At 48.7% G+C, this 27968-nt stretch overlaps 1 protein-coding gene across 8 annotated transcripts in view; it reads left to right on the forward strand.

The window, feature by feature from the left end:
* The window catches only part of LOC149349563 (sushi, von Willebrand factor type A, EGF and pentraxin domain-containing protein 1-like), a 108546-nt gene that overhangs the window by 70555 nt on the left and 10023 nt on the right, over nucleotides 1-27968 (forward strand). For 5 of the 8 annotated variants that reach the window (XM_089578537.1, XM_089578539.1, XM_089578538.1 and 2 more), the window contains 17 exons: nucleotides 3-212; nucleotides 279-488; nucleotides 554-763; nucleotides 846-1055; nucleotides 1174-1383; nucleotides 3192-3401; nucleotides 3569-3778; nucleotides 7007-7216; nucleotides 8491-8700; nucleotides 10097-10339; nucleotides 17359-17577; nucleotides 18198-18431; nucleotides 18928-19185; nucleotides 19403-19624; nucleotides 26476-26717; nucleotides 27084-27306; nucleotides 27377-27529. In XM_089578537.1, the coding sequence (XP_089434663.1) occupies nucleotides 3-212; nucleotides 279-488; nucleotides 554-763; nucleotides 846-1055; nucleotides 1174-1383; nucleotides 3192-3401; nucleotides 3569-3778; nucleotides 7007-7216; nucleotides 8491-8700; nucleotides 10097-10339; nucleotides 17359-17577; nucleotides 18198-18431; nucleotides 18928-19185; nucleotides 19403-19624; nucleotides 26476-26717; nucleotides 27084-27306; nucleotides 27377-27529 (3684 nt within the window). Of the gene's footprint in view, nucleotides 1-2; nucleotides 213-278; nucleotides 489-553; nucleotides 764-845; nucleotides 1056-1173; nucleotides 1384-3191; nucleotides 3402-3568; nucleotides 3779-7006; nucleotides 7217-8490; nucleotides 8701-10096; nucleotides 10340-17358; nucleotides 17578-18197; nucleotides 18432-18927; nucleotides 19186-19402; nucleotides 19625-22285; nucleotides 23051-26475; nucleotides 26718-27083; nucleotides 27307-27376; nucleotides 27530-27968 lie in introns of those variants that run through there. The other 3 variants (XM_089578540.1, XM_089578542.1, XM_089578544.1) reach the window with 3 other exon arrangements.

The following is a 27968-nucleotide window of genomic DNA, read 5'->3' on the forward strand; positions in this document are numbered from 1 at the left end:
AGAGAGCGGTTGCAAGAGTCCTGATCCAGTGCCCGACTCTACGCTGGAATGCTCAGCCGATGCCAACCATCTCGGCAATCGACCCGCAGGCACTGTCTGCACAGTAGTGTGCGCCGAAGGATTTGCTCTTCCATCCGGCCTGCAATCTTTAAATCAGTTTGTTTGTCAAGAGGATGGCTCATGGAACAAGACAGCAGACCTGGAATGCCGCAGTGAGTAATCGTGGCAAATTTGTTCTCATGACAGCGGAGTTACATGTGATGCTTTCAACATCACAGAGAACGAATGCCCCAGCCCGGATGAAGTGCCTGACTCTTCACTGGAATGCTCAAGCGACGCTGACGATCTCGGCAACCGGCCCACAGGCACGATTTGCAAGGTCGTGTGCGCTGATGGCTTCACGCTTCCGTCGAGTCTGCAGTCCCAGAGTCAGTTCGTCTGCCAAAATGACGGATCGTGGAACCAGACAGGACAGTTGAAATGTCACAGTGAGTATAATGACACATCTCTTTCCACGCGAATCTAATATCGATCACGTCACGTCACGTCGTAGAGAGCGGATGCCCCAGCCCAGATAGTGTCCCAGACTCTTCACTGGAATGCACCAATGACGTCAACGATCTTGGCAACCACCCTACAGGAACGATGTGTAAGGTCGTGTGTACAGACGGATTTACTCTACCACCGAGTCAGATATCATCTGGCCAGTTTGTTTGCCAGGAGGACGGCACGTGGAACCAGACAGCGCAGTTAGAGTGCAGACGTGAGTAGCCATGAAATATTCGTCACAGGACCGGTGCAGTGCAATCCAGTGTACCAATTTGATGTACATGATTTGTGTGCAGATAGTGGATGCTCGAATCCGGATCCGGTTCCTGACTCTACCCTGGAGTGCCCAGCGAACGCCAATCATCTCGGCAATCGACCTACAGGCACTACATGCAAGGTCGTGTGTGCGGAAGGATTTTCTCTTCCATCAAGCCTGCAGTCTTTAAACCAACTTGTCTGCCAAGAAGATGGCATGTGGAACCAGAGTGCACAGCTTCAATGCCACAGTGAGTGTGGGACTGGGTCTTCGCTAGGCTCTACATAAGTCTTTCTCATAACTTTTTTAACTGCCATCAACAGAGTCTGTGGCCTTGTTTTAACCAGTATTTGTTCACGTCGTCGCAGGAGTGACTTGTGACAACCCACTACCGGTTTTAAATTCTGCTCTGGACTGCTCCAACGGCACCAGTGTCGACGGGAAATGGAGTCTAGGAACGGTGTGTCGGCTAACATGCAAAGAGGGTTTTGCCATTCCCAAAGGCCAAGAAGCACTGAACCCATTTGTCTGTCACGGGAACGGCACGTGGAGCTTAACCGAGCCGTTGAGTTGTGAAGGTGAGTTTAATTCGCCATTGTTCAAGCTTGGCAGGGCACCATAGAGAAAGATTGAATAAGAGAGGAGACTCCTATATACCTCAGCGGCCCAATCGAATCTAGCGCACCTAGCGGTTGGCGAAAGCAACTGACCCACACTTCCTGTTTCGGTTTCACTAGCGTGAATTTCGGATTGCCCGCGTGCCGCCCAAATCGATCTTAAGACACCTAACGGTTGAGGAAGCAGCTGGCCCACAGTTCTTGTTTCGGTTTCACTGGAGCGAATTTCATATTGTTTATGAGCCACCCAATGGATTTTAGCGCACCCAGAGGTTGGTGAAAGCAACTGGCACTCAATTCTTCTTTCGGCTTCACTGGCGCAAATTCCGAATTGCTTGCGCGTTGCCCAGGTTTGGCTCTGGCCGGAGGTGGACAATGTCTCGTTTAATCCCTTCTGCGAATTTCGTCGTACCGAAATTATGTCTATGTAAGTTGTAAAGAAAAGTGTACCTATAATACAGGCAGGCATGGATTCATGAATCAACAAGGGCTTTTTCTATCTGGCGCGCTTGTCTTCTGTTTTGAATAAACAGACTAGGTGTCGAGGAAACTCTTTATTCCAGAGCAATATAAAGAATGAGCACATAAAGGCTAGACACAAACCAAGACCAGCATGGTACAGAAAGGCTCGATACAGAGATAACTGCGCTCCTTAATACAAACAAATCTTAAAGTATTAACAGAGACAACAAAAGACAGCTAGTCAACACATCGCTAGTGGTTGCAGAAAAAAAAAATCTAGCTAGACGTCCTCAAATGGTGACGCTTTGCAGCTGGCGCACAAAGTGAAAAATAAACGGTGCTCCAACGTCGGCAGGCAGTTTGCCTCCCTTATGCACCACCCTATTAGAAGTTTAGAGTGTAGTATTGTGTCGCTTGTCAATCATCGTCAGCAGTCCAAATATCATGACAGCGAAAGGAACTGTAGTCCTCACTCCTCCGGAAAGCCCTTTCAGGATCTGGAATAGGCGCCACTCCGCGCCTGCGGAAGAATATGGCGTGCAGTGCGTTTCACGACGCGCAGAACAATATATCTGCAATTGTCAGAGTAATAAACAGGCCGAAGATTTCATGAATGCTAAAGGCTTTGGCCTAAAACTGCACCACGCAATGAGTGCATGCTGTATTTATTCGTGTTCTGGCCCCTCATGCACCACCATCTCACCGCATTACATTTGTAAACAAACCGCGTCTTGCTCTTTATGTGAACAGCTAAGTGCGATGTAAAAACACAACAGTAGTCTTTGCTGACTCTTTATATATAGGTGCTTTCAAGCAGCATTGTTGTAAAAACGTCTCTCACCTGTTGTCCAGCACGCGAAAAGTCGTTTAGTGCAACGTCGCAACACCGACGCAACCGACGCCCACAATCACGTGCTGGCAGTGCAGACGACTGACAGTGCAGAGGAAAAAAAGCTCCAGAACGTTTTTCAAAAAATTGCATCTTCATATATATGTTAAAACAGTGGCTTTGAAGCCTCATATAATTACTTAGCGACAAGTTTGTATGCTTTAATATAAGAACATTTATTTCGACGCTTGCGCCTTCTGGCGTTAGGTTAGAATGCCAGACGCTTGCGTAGTCGTGACGTACTTCCTGAGGCCAGTTTCAGCCGAGTGTCCTCTCTTCGTTTTCTTTCTGTATGGGGCACTTCGAATGCCCATCACCAGCAACTTACAAGGGCAGTTATATCGGACACCATGCCTTCTGCAAGCATGATGAGGTTCTCATTTACTTTAGCAAGTGCCTATTTCTTTTCATTCCGTAGAGGCGGGTTGCAAAAGTCCGGCACTTGTGGAAGACTCGGTGCTCACCTGTTCCGAGGAGTCCAACAGTTTAGGCAGATGGCCAGCTGGCACTGTGTGCTCGTATGACTGCAAAGAAGGATACGGTCTCGCGAAGAGCCAGCTTCCATTCAACCATTTTGTGTGCTCCGAGGATGGCACATGGAACCAAACTGAAGACCTTCACTGCCGAAGTATGCACGCAAGCAGAATGTTTTTTTTTTATTAATAAGCCACAAAAAAAAACTGCAGCTCTGCTCTGCTGAGTTATTTCGTGCGCTTTATTTTTATCGTATATTTCATCTAGGACCTTTATTCTCTCGCGATTGATCCTGAGCTTGTCCCTTTCTCTGCTCAACAGAAACGGGTTGCGAGGACCCTTCGGCGGCGCAGTTCTCGATGGTGGACTGTACAGGAACTGTGAACAGTCTAGGCCGCTGGCCCGTAGGAACCGTGTGCTCTCACCGCTGTGACGATGGGTTTGCAATACCTCAGGACCAAATACACCTTAATTTATTTATTTGCCTTGACGACGGTAGCTGGAACCAGACAGAAGGTCTGCACTGTCGTGGTAAGTGTGAGGATTTTTTCGTGCGTGCGTGCGTGCGTGCATGCGTGCATGCGTGCATGCGTGTGTGCGTGTGTGTGTGCGTGTGTGCGTGTGTGCGTGTGCGTGTGCGTGTGCGTGCGCGCGTGCGCGCGTGTGGGGGGAGGGCGTGGAAGCACTTTTTGTTATTATATGCTGTACTTTATTAGCGCACGCTCAAATCGAGGGCGAAAAGTGCGAAATGAACTTTGGCACGACATATAATGCCAAGAAGGAAAATGTATGCTCTATTAAGGTGACAAAGTTGGTACCAAACGTGAGGAAGCTTAGCCTGTACCAGTAACCACGCTGGGATAACGTGGCCGAGGCTGTGGTAGGCGTTAAGACTTCATTTTAGACGAGTTGGTGCATATCGATCTTGTAAAACGTTTTACCGCAGACACAGATCACGAGAAAGACGACGCACACACGATTAAGGTAGATGTAAAATGCTTTCGAGGCTTCCATAGACGCCCATACGTTCAAAACATAGCGGCTCGTGGGCTCACCAGTGCCACTGGGTGCTTGGGGGAGGGGGGGGGGGGGGCGATTTCGTGACGTTGTGTGATGTCACGCCTACGTGCGCTTTTCGCGCGAATTATAAATTGGTGTTTTTTTTTTCTTGGTTTGGGTGGGAGGAGTTCACCGCGTCGCATTTACGAGCTCGTCCCTCTTGATAATTGTTGCCTTTCAGCGCTCAGCAACCTTTGCCATTCCAATTTTCTCGAGTTCCTGCTATTCATGCGCAGATGGCAACCCAACGAAAGTGGCTGGCAAAGAGGGCGGCACTATAGGCAGCAACCTTTCAAGAGAGACAGGTCCAGCATAATTCTTAGCGGAAATTATAGAAGTACCTTGTCTCACACTGAAGCAAGGTATGACTTATAAAACGTTGCCATAACCGTACAATTCGCAGTAGAGTGCCCGACAAATATGACTGTTATATTCGTGATATATTATATTGATGCATGTAATTATAGACGAATAGCATGCGTAGTAGAGGTATGAGTTAGTAGAGGTGGAAGTTCGTTGCTTCTCGCTCGCGTGCTCGGACCTCTTTGGGCCCATCTGAGTTTTTTTTTTTTTTTCGGCTCTACTTCGGCGGTTCTGCTTCGTGCTGGGCGTTACAATATCAACCACACACTGCGATAAATCATACCAGCATGTATGTCACAGAGAGCACAAACAGTGGCGCTGTTTAACTTGTAAATCAGCTCATTGTAAACAGCACAGAGAAAAGGCTTGAAGTGCTACAACACTAGCTCAACAGGAACTATAATATGCAGAAAATCAGCGTTAGGAGCACAGCACCTGAGACATGGATGACATGAAACGTAAGTGCATCATGGTACACATGTAGCATACAGCAGTCGGATTACTCTTCACATTTGTATTTTTTTCAGCAGCAAGAAAATAGCCATGTTTACCCTTCAAGCCAATATCAATCACTTGTAAGTCCAGCGGGAAGCGATGTAGTGTGACACCGACAGTAGTATCTATTCAGTCGCAGTTTGCCACGGAGCATCGCTTCATGGGCTGCGAGCTCATCGTGTCATATAGCGCGACGCGCTTCAAACGAAAAGTTATGGAGGGAACCGAAGACTGCTTCCATGCTTGGAATGCGAAGGCGCTGTTTTTATTTTATTTCCTGTCTATTTTTATTTTTCTTTCTCTCCCTCTCTAATGACACAGCTACCCGTTATAGCGTGCAGTCGTAAGGCAACGCATACGCTGTAGGTCCGCCTTTGTTCGCCACAAAGAAGCAACGCGGTTTCACGGCCCATGGGCTTCGTGCTCACCTCGCAGTCTGAAGGTCCCGGGGCCATATTCATAGGCTGTCCATTTTCCATACTCCATTTAGCATTCATTTGGCCCTCTGTCATTGGTCACTGAGACTGTACCCGCGGCTTTCAGGCGTCTGTGGCAAGCGACCCGGCCATTGGGCGACCAGACCTCACCATTGGCCGCCATTGGCTGCCATTGGTCAGCGCCGTCGGGTTTCGTTGCCGATGAGCCACATAATGCTTTCGCATTAAAAGCGAGAAGCGTGCTACAATGACCAAGCCGGAGCTACCTTGTAGCAGCGCAAAAACACTTCGCACTGGCCGCACGCAGAGCAAGAAAACTCGGCAGCAGCGGGGTATAAAGCCTACCGTAAGCCTCCGCAGTGGCTCAGTGGTTATGGCGCTCGACTGCTGATCCGAAAGACGCGGGTTCAATCCCCGCCGCGCCGGTTTCATTTCGATGGAGGCGAAATTCCAAAGGCCCAAACGGCACTGGAAGAGGAGCAACCAGAGTGTTTCACGAAAACTTCGCAACTGGGTCATTTTGAGGCCTGCGAGCTAACTTAACGCCAGACATATCTTCACCAGCAAAAGTACGAGACACCAGGAGAAGAACAACACAGGACAACGCTGGAAGCGTGTCTTCTCCTGGTGTCTCGTACTTTCGCTGGTGAAGATATGTCCGATGTGCACCAACTAGCCCACATGGGTACCTTGTTACAGTTTAACTTTACGCACTTCCCCGGGCGCACCAGTGCAGACAGAGAGGCGCCAGCGATAAGAGGCTGCTTCTTATAGCTTGCTGCGACCGGAGACCGCAACAAGGCTTGCAAAGTCGGGCTGCCAATGCAACGACAATCATTAACAAGGAACGCAAGCATGTTTCACTGAAATTACAATATCTAGCGTGTTGTCTTTAATAACGTACGGTGTTTGACTGATAAAACAGTGTATTTTAATATTTATTCTTGGAATGGCAGTTAAGTAATTTCCATCTATCAGTGTTTGCCCCCACCTATTCGCTATGGTGCAGTCACTCTTGACCGCATTCTGTTCCCGCCTTCACCACCATTCTAAATCCGCCTTCACACGCACACACGCGCTAACTTATTGGCGGAAGGTCAAACTTTATATATGCCGAAGTATTGCGTGAAAAAGATGGCAAACATGGGTAATTAGTGGCGATGACAAAGCCAAGATAGCAGAACGCATGGGCAGACAAGCCAGCCACTTCTAAAGAGTCAGTGTTAGCCGCAAACAGAGATAAATACGGGGTGCTAAAGTACTCAAATTAAATTTAGATCATTTGGAGACGCAGTGTATATAATCTTGTTGCTCAGTCTTGCACGATATCACATTTTAAGGTCGAGCAGCAGGAAACTGTTTTGAGCTGTAAATCAGTGTTTTCCGTTTTTTTTTTCTTTTTCAGAAACCGGGTGTGAAGAGCCAGGGCAGGTGCCGCACTCTGTGTTGAACTGTACATTAAAAACCAATGCCTTAGGAAAACGGCCGCTTGGAACGCTGTGCTCGTACGTTTGTGATGAAGGGTTCGCAGTCCCTGCTCACCTTGAGCCACACAATCTGTTCAGCTGCTCCGAAGACGGCTCTTGGAACGCAAAAGAGGACCTTCTGTGCCACAGTAAGTATACAGGGCTTTGTAGCGACGAGCATGCGTTGTCAACGCACTCTATAAGGTGTCATAACAGTCATCAGTCATTGGACTATTACGCGGCCATGGGCTGATTTACCTCGTCTGCTAGACCTTAGTTGTGCGACAGAAGCAAAGTATCGCGAGAACCTTTCCCTAATGGCATCCAATGCAACGCCCCCCCTCTCTCCACCCTTTCGTGGAAGGGCAGAGCAAATATTCAGCGTACGGTGTCCAGCAGTCGAGAGCTCGCGTGTCCCTTCGTCGGCTGAATCACGCTGCGTCACCATGTGATATCCAGGCAAAGTTTCCTCGGCTTTGCGTGGTTATTTCAATAGTCATCGTATCGTCTGTACACTACTCACTCGCACCGCTGCAAGCGCAGTCGCAATGTGCCTTAGTTCGCTAGTTTTCGCACAGCATCATAAAAATCAACTCGCTATCTTCTGCCGAAACGGTAAATGAATCCTGTCTGTACGTTCCACCAAGTGCGGCTGAAAGTTACTGCAGAAGTGCAGTAGGATCTGTTGCCGTTCCTAAATTTCTTACCAATGTCATCCCCCTTAGCGTGGGTTTGACTTGGTTGTCCGAATGGTTAAACCTGCGCCGTGTACCACGCAGAGTACCTGGAACCTTACTGGCACTTCGGTCTTTTCTCTAAGCGGAAACGCTCTCATCTAGGCTATATTGGCGAGACCAGAGGAGAACTTGTGCAGTTCATGACAGTATATCCACCGCGTCTATATCACGCGGTGCCACGCAGTAGGACATTTTGCCATGTGGAACACCACCCAAGGCAAAGCCTGTTGACTCACTGTGTACAGGTACGAGCATTATGAAAGGAAACGCTTCGATCGCACTCAATAGCCATATTTATTTCTACTTCCGCATCGAACTGAAGGCATTAAAAGGATCGCGGGACTACAGAAGAAAGCGCTTATAAAAATGCAGGTTTCGTACACATACTTGGTGAATAGTCATTGACTGCGAGCTGATAAAATGTTTCCTTTAACATTATTTCGACCTGTGCCCAACTGCTTTGAGCATTAAAAATGCATGGGCTGATATTTTGTTAGCTGTGGGGTCCGCAGGTTCGTACAAAACGTGAAATAATTCGTTTAGCTGTTTCACAAGCGGGCATTTCTTCCCCCTTTAATCTGTCGCAAGAAGCCCTCGAGTTATTGGCGCCCATCGTTCACAGAATAAGTGTGTAGCGGGTTTTGTTCACCGCAGTCTGCGTTCACTGAGATCTCTGTTGAGTGCAGAAACCGGCTGTGAGAGACCACGACTTCTGAAGAACTCGGTCCTTGACTGCTCCGAAAGCGCCAATTTGGTGGGTAATTGGCCAGCTGGGACCATCTGCAAGCACATCTGTGATAAAGGCTTCGTGATACCTCAAAGCCTAGAGCACCTGAACGAAATAGCCTGCCTCGATGATGGCAAGTGGAACGATACGGACAGTTTGGAGTGTGTCGGTGAGTGGTCTTCTTTTTCTGTTGCACACAAAGGGTGTGAACGCGAGCCTGTGAGCATCCGGACTGCGCAAAATTATCCATTTGACCGGAAGTTTTCTCTGTTGTCTTCAGCGCGTGTTTGCTTGAGGGCTTGGCTCCGTTACCGTGAACTTCCATAACGCAGGACATACGAATTATTAAAGCGTTTAAGTTTCTTTAAGTTCCAGCCAGTGAAATGTCTTCGAAGCGTTGACCCCTTTCATTGCTCCGAAGTTGAAAATTTTGCTCATCCCCATGGCTGTCACTGCTCACAAAGTTATTTCACATTGGACGCACATTCGATAACTGCAAGAAAAAAAGAAAATCCCAAGTCAGCTGAACCTTATGCATCGCTTTACATTCGACCTGTATACAAAGAACACGATGAGTAGCGTTTCGCTGCGTTGTCCGATTTTCGTTTGTTGTGAAAGAAGCGAAAAGTGTGCTAGCGTGGCCTCGGGAACAAAAGCGAGCAACAACCCATCCCCATGCAAATAAGAGAGACAAACTGTAACGAAGCTATCTGGCACCGCACGCCGAAGGAACGCCAATCGGCCGCATAGGAGACGATCATTGGAAAAACCTTTTTTTTGTTTTATTTTTAGTCCCTGTAGTTCACTTATCACCGTGCGCTGCACGCGCGCCATTTAGTGTTCTTTCGTCGGGTTTATAAGATGCAGCAATCTGAGTGACATGCAAGGGGCTAAACAGTGCGAAAAGACCGGCCTTCTCTTCCTTTTTTAGCCGCGGTGTCTCAGTGGTTATGGCGCTCGGCTGCTGACCCGAAAGACGCGGGTTCGATCCCGGCCGCGGCGGTCCAATTTCGATGGAGGCGATATTCTAGAGGTCTGTGTACTGTGCGATGTGAGTGCACGTTAAAGAACCCCCTGCGGTCGAAATTTCCGGAGCCCTTCACTATGGCGTCCCTCATAGCCTGAGTCGCTTTGGGGCGTTAAACCCCCATAAACCAAATCTCCCTCTTCTTTTCTATGCGCGCATGCACATGAAGCTGTACTCGCTCTCCGAGCTTCTTCCGGTGTCAAACAAAGCCCAGACTTTTTTCAGATCACTCTCTGCTTGAGGCGTTGTTCTCCCCATACCAGATTTCACATCCATCTGTGTAAGTCGTAGGACAGAGGTGTCATCGCAGCTAAATTTGGTTTTGGCATTCTCTGTGGTGGCACGCGAATACAATCAATTTATTATGATCGTTACTTCCTAAGCATACTTATGCCCGAGCAGTCCCTAATGGCTAAGAACTGCCCAACCGTCCATTGCCTGTCGGCTTTCTGCAAAAAAAAAAAAAATAAAAATAAAAATTACTTAGCTGCTCCCGTTGTTTTCTGCTGACTGGCATTTCCGACTGCACTTTCTGCAGAACGGCAAAATCCTCAGTTGTCTCAAGGCTGCAAGGACGAAGTGGTGGTCGTGGATGGACACAACGTGTCGTTCCCAGTCGCAGTCGAAGCGCCGACATTCGGAGCTTTCAATGGGACCTACGCGACAGTAAACTGTAGCACCATGGAAGTGGCTACATACGGGTCGCACATCATAGCCTGCGATGCTGTCGACTCGGAGCTGGGCACTGAATCATCGTGTGTATTCAACGTTACAGCATTCGGTGAGTTCTTTGTGTCAACGGCATCGAATGTAACTCCTGGCGGCCGCGGCAGTCGCATTTCGATGGAGGTGGATTGCTAGAGGCCCGTGTACTGTGCGATGTCAATGCACGTTAAAGAACCCCAGGCGGTCGAAATTTCCGGAGCCCTTCACTACGGCGTCTCTCATAGCCCGAGTCGATTTGGGGCGTTAAACCTCATAAATCAACCAAACAAAACCAGTGTACCCCAGTAAGATCAGGCATTGCAGAAAAAGTGGTACAATTGTTTACTGCAGCACTTTGAATGCCTCGAAGCCCTTCGGGCATCTGAAGCGTCCACATGTTGATGAGTTGCGACACCACGGGTTCCTGAGCACCCGCAGGGGCATTTCCGCATGGGGATGATGGTGAGCAGTGCGTCACCACGGACCCGAGCACCCGCGCTTAGCCGTGCGTGGCTCAGCCGTATCCGGAGAAAAAGGGATCCTGATGGTTGAGCCGATGCCGAGCGTTTGGACCCTTAACGTCCCTCGGCGGAGGCAACACACCACTTTGGTCCCAGCTTCCCGTATACGGCATCTCCGTCTGACCCGACCGGGGGAAATCGGTAGTCGCCTTTTCCTGCCCCCCCCCCCCCCCCCCCTCCCTCTATCTTTCATTTTTCTATCTCTTTTTTACGACTCTCCTGTCTCCTCCTCTCTTCTATTTTTTTTTTTTCACTTTTCATAGGCGGCTAGGGTTAACCTTATGTGGCCAACCACCCTGAGTTGCGTCATATTTGGTTATAGTTCGGGTGTACAGCTGGCGTGGGCAGGGCTTGCTTGCAATTTCCTGTCCCGTCCCCTCGTTGGGCTCCGTGGTGGGCGGCTGGCACCGTGGCCGAACAATACACTTATCGCTCCCGCTCTGCAACAAAATGATTGCCCTCAAGAAAGATTGCGGACCGGTGTGACTTCTCAGTACTTGCAAAAATCGAAAGAAGCGTTCCCAAAATTCTGTGTCCTGCGCAGCGAAGACAGAAATAACTGCCCGAACAATGCCCACTCTTGGTTGCAAAAAACCTCACCGATGCCTTGGGCACGGGTTACAAGCTAAAAAAAAAAGCCTAGTGGTGACCTTCTACTGGAGCTTAAAGACAGCGTCCAATAATCAAAACTATCTACCATAACGTCAACTGGGAAAACCCCAGTGTCTATAACTGCACACAGATCCCTAAACACTGTACGGGATGTAATCTCTGAAGCTGACTGCCTCAAACTAACCGAACAAGGAATGCTGGAGGGTCTCAAGGACCAAAATTTCATCAATGTCTACTACATCACAATCAGGAGAAAAAAAAAAACCAACAAAGCATCTTGTCCTCACTTTCAACTCTGTACACTCCCAGAAGCAATAGAAGCTGACTATTCGAAAATAAATTTCCGCCACTACATCCCGAACCCGCGATGGTGTCACAACTGTCAGCGATACGGTCATGGCTCACAGAGTTACCGTGGCCGCAAAACATGCGCGAAATGCGCCTCACGTGAGCACGTTTCAGAGAACGGTGATGCAGCACCGTGCTGCGCCAACTCTCAAGGAGATCACGCCGCTTATTTAGGTCTTGCCCAACATTGAAAACCGAAAAAGAAATAATCACTCTAAAAACAAAGGAAAACATTTCATCCAAAGAAGCACGTCAACGACTTTCACATACCATTGGCACGTTCACCTTCAGTGCTGCAAAAACAAAATTCGCCGATGTGGTGCGACGGGGCGGGGCACCGCACAGGCCTTTGGCACCTGCCCAGGCCACACACAGTGAGCCTGTGTCAGGGCCATCTGCGCCTCCTGCAGACGCGGCGAAAGCAGCCCTGCCATCTCTAAAAAAGGGCTTGTCAGCCCGCGAGTCGGTAGCCCAAAAGACTTCGCCCCATCGGGGGAGGTCTGCATCTCGCACACCCGCGGCTTCTTCGCGGCACTCCAGCGCCTCCGGTGAGGCAATAAACACATCCCCCAGCACATCCACAATGCAGGGGCGGCGCAGCTCACTTGAGCGTGCCAAGAAACCAAAAGCTCAAATTACAGGCCCCAATAAACTGGGAGCCTAGGTTTTTGACCGCATCCCCCCAAAACAGTAAAAATGTCATTCCTAATTCAGTATAACTGACCAGGACTGTTGAACAACTACAGTGATGTAAGGGACCTTTTAAACTCATTTTCTCCTGTAGCTTTATGCTTATAGTAAACAAACTTAGGACCTCAACATAGGAATATTTTAAAGAAATATAAAGTCTTCCACTGTGACAGAGAGTACTCAAGTAGGCTCTCTGGAGGTGTCGCTATTATAATACAGAGTGGTGTTGCAACTTGCGAAGTCAAACTTATAACTAGATATTAAACTGTTGCAGTCAGTGTTTTAGATTTCAAAATAATTATAATACGTTCTATATACCTCGAGCGATATTTAAGTCGCACTACATGGTCTAGAAGCACTTTTTAAACAGCTACCTGAGCCATACCTAGTTGTTAGAGATTTTAATGCCCATTCTGGTATTTGGGGAAGTGAACAAACATACGCTAGAGGTCATATCTTACATCATTTTATTCTGTCCAACAATATCTGCCTGCTCAGTGCAGGAAAACCCACGTACTGCCCTCCAAGCTCTGGAAAATGAGCTGCATAGACCCATCTTTTAGTTCACTGTCTTTTTTTATCGATTTTAAATGGGACGTTCTGAATAATCCATTTGGAAGTGATCACCTTCCCGTGGTAATTAACTTGTCATCATCACCATCAATTATTCCAAGTAAACCGCGTTGTTGGAAGCTCCACATAGCTGACTGGGAGCTATTGCGAGAAAAAGCCTGCCTTGAAAAGCTATTTGCAGATCATCTCAGTACTGATGAACTGAATGAAATATTTACATCTTGTATCACTGCTATGGCTCATCTTGCTATTCATCCATCCTCATGAATGGTTCGAGAGAACCACAAGGTGTGGTATGAAAAAGAATGTAGAGAAGCGAAAAAGAAGCAGAATAAAGCATGGGGAATGTTTCGCAGGCAGTTTATAAATTAAATGGCAACTTCTCCCCCTTTACGATTCCTTTTCTTGCAGACACTAGTACACTAACACAGAAGAACAAGCAGACATGCTAGGCGAATATTTCTCAAGTGTTTCAAACTACACAGAATCATTTTTGAAGTAAAAAAACACAGCTGAGGAACAAAAACTTTCCAGCAAGTGTTTGCACAAATTAACCATTTAATAGATTAGTTACAATCCAAGAAATAAACAGTTTTATCTGCCAGAAAACAGACAGATCAAATACATTACGAAATGCTAGGAAATCTTGCCCAACCTTCTGTAGAAGCACTTTTTGAAATTTTTTAACAAAATATAAACAACAGGAACAAATTATAAAAGTTTGGAAAAGGCCATTATATTGCCATTTCTGAAACCTGGAAAGCAGCCAACATCCCCTGATAGTTATAGACCAATAGCTCTTACCAGCTACCTGGCCAAGTCTTTCGAAAGCATTTTGAATGTCAGGCTAACATTCATGCTTGAAGCTCGTGGACTTCTTGACATTCATCAGTGTGGTTTTAAAAAGGCATGTTCGATGACAGACCATTTAGTTCACCTCGAAAATACTGTCCGAGAAGCTTTCATACATAAACAACACTGTCCTGCTGTCTTCTTCGATCTCGAAAGGGCATACGACACAACTTGGAGGTTCGGGATACTCTGCAACCTAGCAGAACTTGGCATCCGCAGAAGGATGTTGAACTGCCTAAATGACTTCCTATCCAACCGTTCCTTTTATGTACGCCTAGGTTCAACACTCTCAAAGAACTTTGTTCAGGAGAATGGGGTGCCTCAGGGGTGTGTTTGAAGTACACCTTTTTTGTCGAGAAAATGAATTCCTTAGCAAAAATAATCCCAAAGACAATTATGTACTCCGTTTATGTCAACAATCTTCAGATAGCCTGCACGTCAGCAAACATATCAATATGCGAGAGACAAGTACAATTGACGATAAATAAACTAGCGACATGGGCAGACAGAAATGGATTCCAGTTCTCTGCTCAGAAAACAGTGGCTATCATGTTCTTCTGAAACAGGGCCTACAGAACAATTCCACCCTACACCTAAGGGAAACCGAATTACCAGTAAAAAAACAAAACAAATTTCTAGGTATAAATTTTGATAAAAAGCTCACATTCTTTCCACAAATAAACAACCTTAAGAAAAAAGCTTTCTGATCCTTAAATGTCACAAAAGTGGTTTCAAGAAAATATTGGGGGTCCGATAGGACATGCCTTTTGCACATTTATCGTGCTCTAGTACGATCCTGCCTAGATTATGGGTGCAACGTGTATGGGTCTGCAAGACCATCATACCTAAAACGACTACACCCAGTACATAACCTTGGTTTACACCTCTCAACTGTTGCGTACAGAGCATTCCCTATAAACAGTCTCTATGTTAAAACCAATGAACCCTCCCTTACTGACAGAAGAACTATGCTCACATGCACATATGTCCTGAAAATCCGTTCCCTGCCAAAACACCTGTGTTATCCCATAGCTACAAAGTGCACCTCCAGAACACTGTTCAATAACAAACCCCAGTCAATCAGGCCTCTGCTTCTCTGCTTTGAAGATATTTGCCAAAACTTGTAAATACTGGATTCCCTTCCTGCTGTCGCCTCAGGGCACGACCCACTGCCCCCATGGTACAGCCTCCCCACTGTATTTGACTTTACATTAACACACTTTCGAAAAAAACAAACGCCACGGAACGCATATTACAGGAACACTTCACACTACAAGAAAAATATCTGAACTACACAAAATTTTTCACTGATGGGTCAAAAACAGCAGATTATGTCGGAAGCATGGTAATACAAGGAAACTAGCAAAAAATAGTAAGGTTGCCAAACTGTGCATCCATTTTTACTGCCGAATGTTATGATATCACCATAGCTGTGAGCAGGATAATAAATAACAGTAGGCCTATTGAAAACAGCATGATCTACACAAATTCGCTTAGCCTGCTCACGACACTTAACTCTAGAAATGCAGTCAGACCGTTGGTGGGAAACATAATACACAACATAGAAAAAGTAACAACACAAAAGCATATGATAAAATTCTGCTGGATGCAGAGCCATATTGGAATAAATGAAAATGAAAGAGCCGACTTCTGTGCTTCACAAGCTCGCAGTAAGGAAATCAAGACAATTACCATGCCCTATAGAGACTGCATGAAATTAATACATAGTAATTTGAAGGCTAAATGGCAGACAACTTGGGATAATGAAATAATCAACAAGCTGCATTTTGTAAAGCCTGTCCTCAGGGAATGGAAGACCTGTACACACCAGGAACGTTTCATAGAAGTGATTTTATGTCGTCTCCACATAGGAGACACACACCTGACGCACAACTTCTTACTGACGAGTCAATACAAACCTTTCTGTGAAAGATGTGGAGATGAGCTCGCATTAAACCAATTATACTGTCATGCTCAAAACTCGAAAAACTAAGAAAAAAGTATTTTACTCAATTTTATAATGAACACATATCTTTTCATCTGTTGCTCTTAGGAGACAATGAAAGTGTTGGCATACTTTGTTTTTAGCTTTTTGAGAAGAAGCTGGCTTGCTTTATAAACTGCGAATTATAGCCCAGCGCCTCACTTTTCCTTCATACATCTCAGCCACTTTCTTATTCCTGAGAAAAAAGCTGAGGTGTCTATTTCATGGGTTGGGAGCCTCAAAATCTTTGCCCAGCCAAGGATGGCTGCCAAGGTTACCTGATCGTCTTTTAAAGCTTTTACCATTAGCCATTTCAAACTTTTTTCCTTTATTTTCACTAGGTGGTATGAAATTAATTTTTAAGCCCTATACACCACCGTTCTTTTGCACTTTTTATAAAATCGTGCTCAAAACAATTTCAGTACCTTGTGTTTGTGCATGTTAGCCTTAGATGCTTATGTGCCATTAAACCCAATACAACACAAATGCTTGGAAGCCCTTCAAATCTGTAAACGGCTTTTCTGAACCAGGCCCACAGGTGCACCAACATTAATAATCGTCACATCATTAGGTTACTAAAAACAGGCCGATGAGCCTCGCTTTAATATTCACGTAGATGCAAATTTCATTACGGCGTTTCATGAAAGCGCTTGGAGCTGGTGCCTTTAATACGCAGTGCAAGAACAGCGCGAATTTTGACATTTTCACGTCTACGTTTCGCCTGCATATTTTACTGCAGGTCACAAAGGCGAACAGGTAGCTTAGTTTTGTGAGAGGCAGTTAAACAAGTTTATAACTTATAGATAACTGTAGATTGAGTTGAATGTCATGCCACATAAAGCGGCCAATTCAGATGCCGTTTCAAGGGAGGCAAATGAAATAGCTACAGGCTGCATAAGGCCAGATAAAATTGAACCATGGCGATGTTGGTAGCGTAGTGGCCTCTGTAATTCTGAAAAACCTTGGCAGCGCCATAGCAGCCGAGGAAATACAAAAAAACTCACCTGTACTGGACTGACCCTTGACTTCCTACTAGGCTTTACGCCATGTGCATGCATATTTCAGATCTGTAGTGTATTTTATTTCTCGTTTATATGGCTTTGTGGACACGTAGTGCCCCGAGTAGTCCGGGACATTCCTGAAAAAATCGCAAGAAGGGAAGCAATCGCCGCGGCTTTTGGTGTTCGACTGCTCGTCCCAAGGTTGCGGGTTCGCTCCCGGCCGCTGCGGCATAGGCGTAATGCAGAAACGCTCGTGTGATGTGCGATGCCAGCGGGAGCCCTCCACTACGGTGTCCTTCATACCCCATGTGTTGCTTCGGGACGTTAACCGCTCATACAAACATGCCTACACAGGAAAGCGGACAGGTAAAATAAAGTGTAGCGTGGCGTTCGGCGCCGGCCGTACAACCTTGTGAACGTAAATAAAGTGATGTGTGTCCGCTCTTTTTGTTAACTGGCCTTTCCCAGTATTTCGCAACATATGTGTGTGTTTTGTGGTCCGGTGCGTACGCAGCGCCCGGGTGTGCACCGTTCCAAAGCGACCCGTACAGCCGTGTGTCGTGCTCCGCGGACCGCAACGCTACCGGCGGACGGCTGCACCCGGTGGGCGATGTGTGCGAGTATATCTGCCAGCAGCACGGCTACGTCATCCCCCAAAGCAAGCTCGACTCGGCCGTCAAGGAGTGCCGGCCGAACGGCTCCTGGAGCGATGAGGACTTCCACCTCTGCGAGAGTACGTCTTCCTCACTCTCTCTGTCTGTCACTGTGCGGCAATGCCCGCCGCGGAACCTTCTCGGTGTATAACTGTACGCCAGGGCATCGGCGTTTCCCTTTTCGGTGCCAGCGTAAGCTCCAACAGTGTGACGAGGCCTACAGTTCGGGGTAAAACACGTTTTTGGGCAAGTTGGTAACATTCTTGATTCATATTGCACCAAAGAAGCACAAACACACAGAGAAGGAACACGCAAAAAACACGGACGAACGCTGCACTCACAACTGCTTTACTGCGAGAAGAATTCGAGCTTAAAAAGGCTCACGCATCTGCGCACTACAGGTATTTACGGGTTCGGGGTATTTACGCGATGCATTTCTTGCTTGTTCTTTTTGTTGTTGTTGTTGTTGAAAGAATTGGCGCCAATGTGCTTTCAAAATTTTGCGCTCTGGGTGAAATTTGTCATCGAGGGAAGTCATTATTTTTTCTTTCTCTTGTAAATTTCTTTTTGTTGGTGGTCTCCACGTATTAACTTACTTTTGCAATCACCCACTCGTCTCGGTAACTCTTTTGACGACTGCGAGCGCCTTATTGCCCGATTCGTCTGCGGTGGCCCCTAACCCCTCGGCCGCGATCCGCAGAGCAACTGGTTCCCATCCCGGCAAGCGGCTGCGAGGATGTCCGCATTTACACCGACGTGCTGGGCAACACGACCGTGCCCGTGCCCGTGTTCCGCACCGGCTCCGGTCAACTAGTCAACGCCACCTGCACCCCAGAGAAGCTGCTCGACTTCCGCGACTACGAGGTCAACTGCGTCGCGGAGGACCGGGAGCTCCGGTCGTCGGCGTCCTGTGCGTTTAAGGTAATAGTCAAAGGTAGGAACTCGCGGGTGAATCACCGCGGCGGACTGCTGGCAAGCTTTCTTTCAGCCCTCGGAGATGTGCCGATAGTCATCCACCGCCGGTGCGTTGTTTGTTTCCACTGCGGGACGACATTTTTAAAAAATATTTAAACGCGTGCTACTCGAAACGACTGCTGATCCCGCATGCTGGCTCTTTTCTGCTCAAAGGGGGCGGTTAGTTAGCTGCACTTGCATTCCAAGTAGAGCCCGATCGTACTTAATGCGCTCATAGAGTGATCTACTCAAGTTGTGCGTCGCTGCTTGTTTCTCTGAGGCGGCAGTGATCGAACGCTCTCTGTCCGGCACCAATTCCACGACACAGCAGATCTCAACTACTCCTATTATTGTTTGCAGCGACCACAATGTTTCGCATAGCCGGAGTGCATCTTCGTGGCTGTAAAAGGTTTGCCGCGGTTCGAGGTTGACTGAGCGGCCTGCGTATGCAATGCTGCGTGTTCTCTCTCGCGCAGGCCACTCTGTCCCCCGACACCTTCAAGCAGACCAACATTGTGTAGACGTTCACGAAGTTCACGACACGTACCCGGTGCCGGTGCGGCCGCCTGCGTTCGAGGCGGCGTCCGGCGGACCTGCCCTGGTCACCTGCGAGCCGGCCGCGCTGCTCGGGCCCGGCACGTACAACGTCACCTGTACGGCTAGAGACAATAAAACCAAGGCAGAAACACAGTGTGCCTATGTTGTGAACGCGAGCCAGATCGAGCAGTTCCGGGGTGAGTAGAACCGCTCTGGCTGCATGGCTGCACCGCTGATGGCTGCACACAAAAGCGCCTCCGCATGGCTGCAGCCTGCGCTTGGCCGATGCCCTCGCGGACGCGCTTCTCTCCATTGGGCCTGCTCTGGCTTGGTTTCCCCGGGGCGTGCCTTTAGCTGACCGGCAAGTGCGTAGTGCAAGCAGCAGCCCGCACTGAGTCTGCGCGTCGTTTCCAGAGTCGCAGTGTTTGTCTCTAAGGGAACCCGCGAACGGCAACATCCGGTGCAAGCGGCGCCACGGACTCATCACATGCCACTTCTCATGCCTCCCCGACCACGTGATGAACACCACGGCGTTTCCCCTGCTGGCCAGGCGCGTCGTGGTCTGCGACCGCGCACAAGGCGACCGCTTCGACTTCCAGGAGGAGTACGGACTGGACGCGCTGCCCGCCTGCACCAGTGAGTGCCGCGCTTAATTGATCCACATTTTTATGACCGCTGACGCAACCTGTGCTTTCGCGCTGCTGGCCGGAACGAAGGAAGTCGCGAAGGGATCGGCGCGTAGTCGGTGCATTCGTTAGACGCCAAAAGCCTCTAATTTCGTGCTTAGGCATGCGGAACCACACTCGTTAACCGAACCTTGGCAACAAAAGCACACTCACGCGTTGCGTCTCACAGCCACGCGCGTTTCTCTCGCCTGGATGGCTGAGCACTAGAAACGAAAAAGTATTAATCCCACTAAAGGGCACAACCCGCACGTCTTCGTTTTCGCTGCTCGGGTCGGCAGCTTGTTGCTGCAGGTCGGGAGGGAGCGCTCCACGGGAGCGCGCCACGATGTTCAGCGTCGAATGTAGAAAGTATACCTGTCTTGTTGGAAGAAGGCTCATGTTCGCCCAGACCTGAAGTTGCACCTCACACCAAGGCGGCTGAACACACTCGTCACTCTGCCGGAGGACCGTTTTCGTTTCCTTGGCAGGTGACTTTGGTGACTCGGAATATGGACGAGGCATCCCCGGCAGAGGCCTGAAGCGTCCCTGTCCCCGCAACTCCCCTCGGTGGTCGTTGCACCTTTCTTACTTGACGCGTGGTAGCCGCCGAGTGAGTTGATAAGTGCCGTTTATTTTGGCGATTCCTTCAACATCTTTGCCTCGAGAAACTACCGAAAACTTAACAGCCGCCACGCTCCTATTCTTTCCACAAAAACACCGGGTGTGCCCAGCGCGATATGTGCTTTCAGATTCCCTAGAGGGATAAAAGGTTATGGGCGTTGTCCTCCGCTTCTATCCGCGGTATTAGCATGCCGGTCGTCGTTCGGTCCAGCCGGCGCGGCGTTGCCCCGATGATGCGTGTTGTACTTGAGAGCGTCTAACAGCGTGTGCACCGGTTTTGGCGCCGGAGTCGAGGGCGCTTATGGCATCCCGGAGGCAACGGCTGCGACCACGTTTCTGTCGTGACGTGCAGGGTCTCCTGCAACCTCTCTTGTTAGCGTACAGCAGGGCGCTGCATCATTTCACGACTCTTAAACGAATCGCTTCCAGTTAAAATTTTCTTTCTCTCTGTTTCGTAAGAATACGCACTGCATCTGTAGAAGTGTAAAGTAAAAGAAAAAAAACGATTCTGTATTTGCGACTTTCACGTGGAAACTTCTCTATACAACCAGTGTAGTAATTCTTAGGGATGCAAGTCCCCAAATGTTGTCGGCGTAATTGGAACGCTAGGTACGCTGTGTTCGCAAGCGTTATTGTAACAATGAAAAGCGAGCCATTCAGCATTACTACGTGAAAAAAAAATGAAAATTGGTTTCGAGGAAAAGAAATGGCGCAGTAACTGTCTGACATATCTCGGTGTCACCCGGACTGCGCCGTAAGGGAAGGGATAAAGGAGAGAGTGAAAGAAAAAAGGAAGAAAGAGGTGCCGTTGTGGAGGGCTCCGGAATAATTTCGACCAACTGGGGATGTTTGACGGCCACTAACATCGCGCAGCACACGGGCGCCTTATGTGTATTTGTGCTGTGCGATGTCAGTGCATGTCCAGAGAGTTATCTCTGCCCGCCGGCTGAAAGAAAATGGCAATGATTAAACACGGCTGCAGGTCGCACTTTCGCCTGGCCGGGGGCGAGTTACCGAAAGATATCGGTATCGAAGTGAATAGGACAGTAACCTGAATGGCGGGCATCCAAAACAACGTATGTATTTGTTTCGGAATTAAAGCCGGAAGTACTAAAGTGGATTTCATTTGCAGTACAAGCGCAGACCCTAAAGTCGGCAATTTGTAGTGAAGCATGCAACGTTCATTCAGCTAGCGAACTGATGATGGCAGTTTTTTCACGACTAATGCCCCGTGGATCATGTGCAGAAAGTAAGAAGTCGTCTTGGTTCCATAGGGTGGAAATATGCGTCAGCTAAAACGAACATGCACCTACAGGGAACAGTTCCTCCTTTCTTTGTTTCATTCTTTATTTATCGGCTTGTTTCTTTGTTTTCCTTTCTTCCTTCCTTTTTTCTTACTCCCTCTTTCCTTTCCCTCCATTTTCCGAGCTTCGTTCCTTTTTCTTCTTTCTCTCCTTCCCTACTTGTCTTCCTATTCATGCGCTCCGCATGTGAGCTGCGATTGCACTTATGCTATCGTAGGACAGTGCCGATCTCCTACGGCGCAATTTACTTTCGTTCACATAAATAAAATTTATTTGAGCGCATTTTATTCATTGTTGAGCTTGGATTACGAGGGTGATTATAGGAGCTTAATTCTGACCTCTGCTGATGCCAGTAACGTTCAAGAAATTGGCTCAACTATGCTTCCAACACGGTCACTTTACAACGATCAGAATAAGGGCCTCGTGCTTCAAATGATGGTTGCCGTCAAGAGAAACGAAAATTCGCGGGCCGAAACAGCGCTGGACGACGTCGCAGAAACCGCTTCATTGCAGGTTGCTCTCTACTGCGTGATGTGAGCTGCGCACGGGCTGATTATCACCTGCGAGGCGGAGCTGACAAGTATTCAAGCTGTCCTTGTGAAGTTAATATGCCCTGTGTGTAGCGCACTATGTGTGCTTGACTACACCACCTCACTACTCCTCCCCCCCTCCCCCCCCCCTCCCCCAACCCCACACCTGCCTCATAGGAAGAGGGGGGCTGGCTGGCTCCAGCGTGGCCGGGCAGCGTTTCCTGATGGCCCGCACGGCGGATTCTCCAAGCTGCGCCCTGCACCAAGAACGTTTTCTAACCAATAAAGTTTATTTACTTAATTTACGAAGTCTTCTTTTTTTTTTTTCTATAACAGGACAACGCGAGTCATACGCGACTGTGGACATTGTTAGTTGAGGATGCCACTGAGGCTCAATAAATAGAACGGTAGCTTCAATGCTCATGATTTACAAGCAATTAGTTTTACGTCTTGAGCTTAGTAGTTAATGAGCCTACAATGAGCCTACAAGTTAATGAGCCTAGCTCGAAAGTGACTGTCGTTCTGAATTATACGCGTTGACTGGAATGTATTTAACATGAATTTCGAAAAGTATCGCTTCACTGGTGTAATGTGTTGACCGATAGTACGCAAAGGGATTTTTTTTCAGCCATCCGCGACTCCGAGACGTGTTTCTGAGCTCGGGCATGCATTCCTGAGCATGACGAAAGTGATAGCGTATAAGTCGTAGTAAATGATTTTGTACTGCACGCTATACAATCCTGCCTCATTGGCGTTCGGCTTCTGAGCCCAAGGTCGACGGATCGGATCCCGACCGCAGAGGCCGTATTTCCAAAATGGCGAAAGGCAGAAACGTTCTGTGTGATGCCGGAGCACGCTAAAGAACCCCCGGTGGTCGAAACTAGACACGGAGTCCTCCAATACTCAATCTGAACGAACAAACGTAGCGTGTAAACAGGACACAGAAAGATGAGGACAGGACGGGGCTACAACTTACAACTGAATGAAATCGATAAACGAAAGACACATCCCTTCTCGAGCGAAGACACGCATGCGCAAACTTGAAAGAATGACAAAACTGTGATAATCTAGAAAAATCCGGTAAAAAGAGACGAAAAGGCGAGGAATAGCCACCGGTCATGAAGACTGTTTACAAACATTAAGTGCGTCTTAGAAAGTTTCTTTTTCCATTAGATAAATAGATGGTGTGCTAATGCACGTGTCACTAACTCGTTGTGATATTTCATGAGCTTCCAAGATTTCCCTCGCCAATTGATTTTTACCCTTTCCTAAAATCTTCGTGCGGTTCACAGAGGGAAAGCAACCTGGGCAATACGGCACCCTTCATTGCCCAGTTGGCGCTTTGGGACGTTGAACCGCCCATACCAATCTTGCTCAGCTTGGAAGGGCACTTTAACAAAGGGGGGGGGGGGGGGGGGCGCTATAAAGTGCACCGTATTTGGCAACATCACAAAGCAGGGGCCGCCTGTTGGCATGAGGCGCACAAATACATTTAAAACCAAGAGCAGAGCGCCTGGCAAACTCCGCCCAAGCGAAGACAAGCCCTGTTGTCGAAACGCTGGCTAACAGCCCTGAGGCTTCCCCTCAGTTGTCCAATCTGTGTTAAGAAATTCATCTACCTGCCCTGTCTCTACCAAGGACTCCGGGATCTGAATTAGTTTCTGAATCTGAATTAGGAAGACAATGCTGGTCTAGCTGGATCTCTACATTTTGCGACGCGCAACGCAGACGAAGACGAACAAGACATGATGCGCAAAACCTGTAGTGCCTCAAAGAAGAGAACTAAAGATTGTGAATTGTAGGGTCCAACCTTCCGAAGCGACACATGGTATATGAGGGACGCCTTAGTGGAGAGATTAATTTGGAACCCCGGGGGTTCCCGAACATGCGGAAACTGAAGGCGTTAGCGGTCTAAAGATATAAAAGTGGCCCTCAGAATCCTGGGGGAAGCCGATTAACGCCCTATGGTGAAACGCCCAGATCCAGCCGTCTAGGTCCGAAGTGCTACCGTGAGCGCGAAAAAAAGATTACCGTATATTGCCGATTACAAGTCGACCCCGCAACTCGCGACCCCCTTTGGCCAAAAAAAAGTTACTCCGAATTTAGGTCGATGCTGACGCACCCTGTGGTCCTAGCTCGCCCAAAAAGTTTTTCAGAAGGCCGAGTCATAAAGAAATATTTATTGGTTCAAGAGACATCTCTTACTCGTCGTCGCTTGTGAGGACACAGTCGCGATCATCCTCTTATCGTCGGAAGCGGTGGCGAGATGCCGCACGTGGAAAACACCGCAGAGACCATGTCTGTTGGTAGTCCATCCGGGCAATCGTTGGCATACGGTTGTTCGTCGCCTTAGGCCGTTCCTCTTCATGAAATTCGTCACCCACTTCTTAGACACTTTAAACTCGGTACGCGGGATGCACATCTCCTCCGCGAGAGCGCGTGCCTTTGTTTCAATGTAATTGTAGTAAACACTCAGGCTCTTGCTTCTCTGGTCGTGAACCCAATCTCGAACCGCCTCTTCAACGGCAGGGTGTTGACCGGACTTCGGCCCGCGAAAGGAATGGCGTGTAGCAGCGCACGCAAAAAGCTTGCTTCTTTGTTTTCTCCAGCCTCTCGCGCGCTTTTCTGAGACGTCGAACTTCCGCCCCGCTGCGACGTTGTTTTTCGACTCGGCATAGAGGATGACTTGCCGCTTGAAAGCCGCGCTGTACTGTTGCCGAGGTTGCGGCGGCATCTTGCAAAGTGTCCGTCGGGCAGTGACACAAACCACATACACCGCTGTTAGGTGTCACGTAGGCGGTGCGACGTGCAGAAATGGCGAAAGTGCACAACAACACGCGAAAATGCTTCTCGGCTCATGCGACTGGTCACGTGTGGTCTAGTTTTGGATTGGATTGGATTTGTAGCTGTCCCATTTGTATCAAACATTGCCAGCCCGACCGGCTTTGGCCGTTTTTCCGCGGAACGCCCACGGTTTGTCGATAACAAGTTGCTATCGTATTAAAATAAACCTTTGGTGCATATCTCAATTAAATTCAAGTTTTTTTTAAGCAGATCCACTTTCGCACCGTGTCTGACAACTATTATGGTATTACGAGCGCACGGGGCGTGATATTATCCGCGACTCGGTCGAAATTACTTTTGACCCCGCATATAGGCCGACTTTAAGACTCCGCATAAACTTCGACTCCGATTATACGACGACCCCCTAACTTTGGAAGGATATTTTACAAAAAAAACGTCGACTTATACGCGGCAATATACGGTAACACGAACGAGGCTCCGGTGCTACGGGGAAAGGGCGGCATGTTTCCATTCCTGTAACACAGGGGAGACTGGTAGACAACAGCGGCTCACTAGTGCGCCTTGCTTCGCTGTTCATGAGTAACGGTGCACACAAGTTCATATCTTGCCTTCTTGTCGAGACCTTATGCTTAGTCTGTGTTTGACCGCAGCTGACGGTGTGAAATACGCTGAAATGGCTTCTCTGATACGATACAGTCCACGGCTGCATAAGAATGCCATTGTATTTATCGCCAAGAACTCTTGCACATTCCAGGGCCAGTATAGCGTTATCTAGCACGTGATCTGACACTGCGTGAAGTGGGCCGCTTCTCAAATTATTCTTGGAAACGCTAGCTGTCCGTCGCTCCCCAGCACCTCCACTCTAGCGCAGAAAGTGGCAACTGATAGCCCTTCTCGTGCTAGGTGTTTTCGGGGTACCGCAGCGCCGCGTATAGGGATTCTTACGTACAGTCTTTGTCAAAAGTAACCAGGCTGCATGGTTTTCATTCTCAGGTGTTTATTTAAACTATTATGCCAGCCCTCAAGCCCTAAATCTCTGCATGGTAAGGAGAACCCCTGTACTCAACTTCAAAGAACTTTTAGACCTTAGGGAAAGCTGTAAAGGCTCTACTATACAAATGAGAAGCAAACCATGCAGCCTGGTTACATTTGACAAAGACTGTACATCACATGTTAGGGGTTGCGTACATCACATGTTGGCGCTTGCACGCGTCGCAAGCATTTTCATATTTGTCTGCCGAGCAGACGAAAAATCGGGGTTGTGTCACGTCACCAGAACAGCCGAACATACGACGCTGCAACTGCCGAACGCTCTGTGCGCATGCTCGTAATCTCGTCCGTTTCTCCACTGCGGTCCTTGATGGGACGCTGAACGACCGTCTGATGGACGCTGCCGTGGTGTCACTTGTACGCAGTGTGTGCTTTCAGAGGCGGGGTACTCTTGCTATCCGGGTTGGCGCGGGGATCTGGCGTTCAAGTCCTAGGATGCATATGTGCGTTAAAAAGAAAATGTCATTGGGCCTGCCACTGTATTAGCTGACGATTCGCCGGTTGGGCCGCAGGGCTCCCGTCACCCAAGTACTTCCAGGGTAGCCTGGCCTTCCACGTGGGCCTGCCCAACTGCTCCCTGGACAGCCTGCACATGGACTTCGTGCCCACACTGCGCCAGGCGCTGCTCGACCGGGCGGCTGACATGTGCCTGCAAGCTGTCTGCGACAACATTACCTTCGTCCACGAGACCGACGGGCGACGAAACGCATCCGACCCTTCGTGTGCTGCCATGAAGGTTGTCTGGACAGTCCAGGTTTGTCGCTTCCCGGCTGCGTTCCTGGCCTCAGACACTCGGTCGCTGACTCTGTAAGGCAACCCTGCTCCCGTCCCTGAGCAAAAATGTTTACAGTGAAATGAAACCCGCCACTGTGTAACGGCAGACGTCATAGCCCGCAGTGCTGCGTGGATTTTTACGGGCCGGGGCATCAAGCAACCATTATTTGCTCATAAGACCTCCGCTTCGAAGGCTGATTTATACCGTGCAATGCGACAAGGCATTCAGAAAAAAATGGTATCATTTATTGTGCTTCTGTCATAGCGGTCCACGTTGCTTTCACTTTAGCTCTTAAAATAAACCCATTCTTTCTTTTTGCTTTCCCTCTCTTTTTCTGCGGGGCAGGCGCGGCATAATGTCAACGCCAGCGACGATATTCCCGAGGCGGAGTCAGTCATCGAGCAGATCCAAGTGCTTACTCACGACATAGTGACGTCAGACCCGGTATTCCGCCACGAGATTGCCACAGTGGGCGGCGACCTGTGGCAGGATTCCTTCCAACAGCTCCCAACCAGGCTGGTGTGCGGCAGCCGTGGCTTCACCATCGATGCTGGCACGGATCACTGCGGTGGGTGCCAGTACTAAACATGCAGAGCGCGCGCCACCTGTACCTTCGTACTCATATTGGTGTTCTGCAGTGCAATGTCCCCGTGGCACATTCGAGGAGCATGGCGCTTGCCACCCGTGCCCCAAGAACCACTACCAGGACTCCGAAGGCCGTACAAGCTGCAAACCCTGTCCCAAGCACACTTCCTCATTTGAGGGGGCCAAAATGGTCGAGGACTGCACTGGTGAGAGCAGGGTGACCGAGGCGGACACCCTTAAACTCAAGAGGTTTTAGAACTCAATGAGTTTAAACGAGCGGAATGTGCGAAACTTGCAGGTTAACCATGGCGAAATCTTTTTGCGCCAGCTTTTGAAATGGTGACGTAATCGCCGACTAAAGCGCCGTCGCGTTCAGGCTTCTCTGCAGTGCACAGCGACAGGCAGAGGCTGCGATGATGACGTCACGTACGACGGCGCTATGTTTCCAGCCAAGAAGCGGCTGTTTCAACGAAGAAAATGGATGCTGTCGAAGGTGAAGCTCACAAAGCATTGTTTGGTGGCATCAGATGACGCACGGCAGCATGTAGACGAATGCAGCGGACATCTGAAATTTCGGCAACAGTGACATCATCATAAGTTTCCCCGCACCCCTCCAACGCTATGAGGAGAAGCCTGAACATCGTC

The sequence above is a fragment of the Amblyomma mixtum genome, chromosome 3 (assembly GCF_055824585.1).
Source record: "Amblyomma mixtum isolate Tamu chromosome 3, ASM5582458v1, whole genome shotgun sequence".
NCBI classification, from domain to species: Eukaryota; Metazoa; Arthropoda; class Arachnida; order Ixodida; family Ixodidae; genus Amblyomma; species Amblyomma mixtum.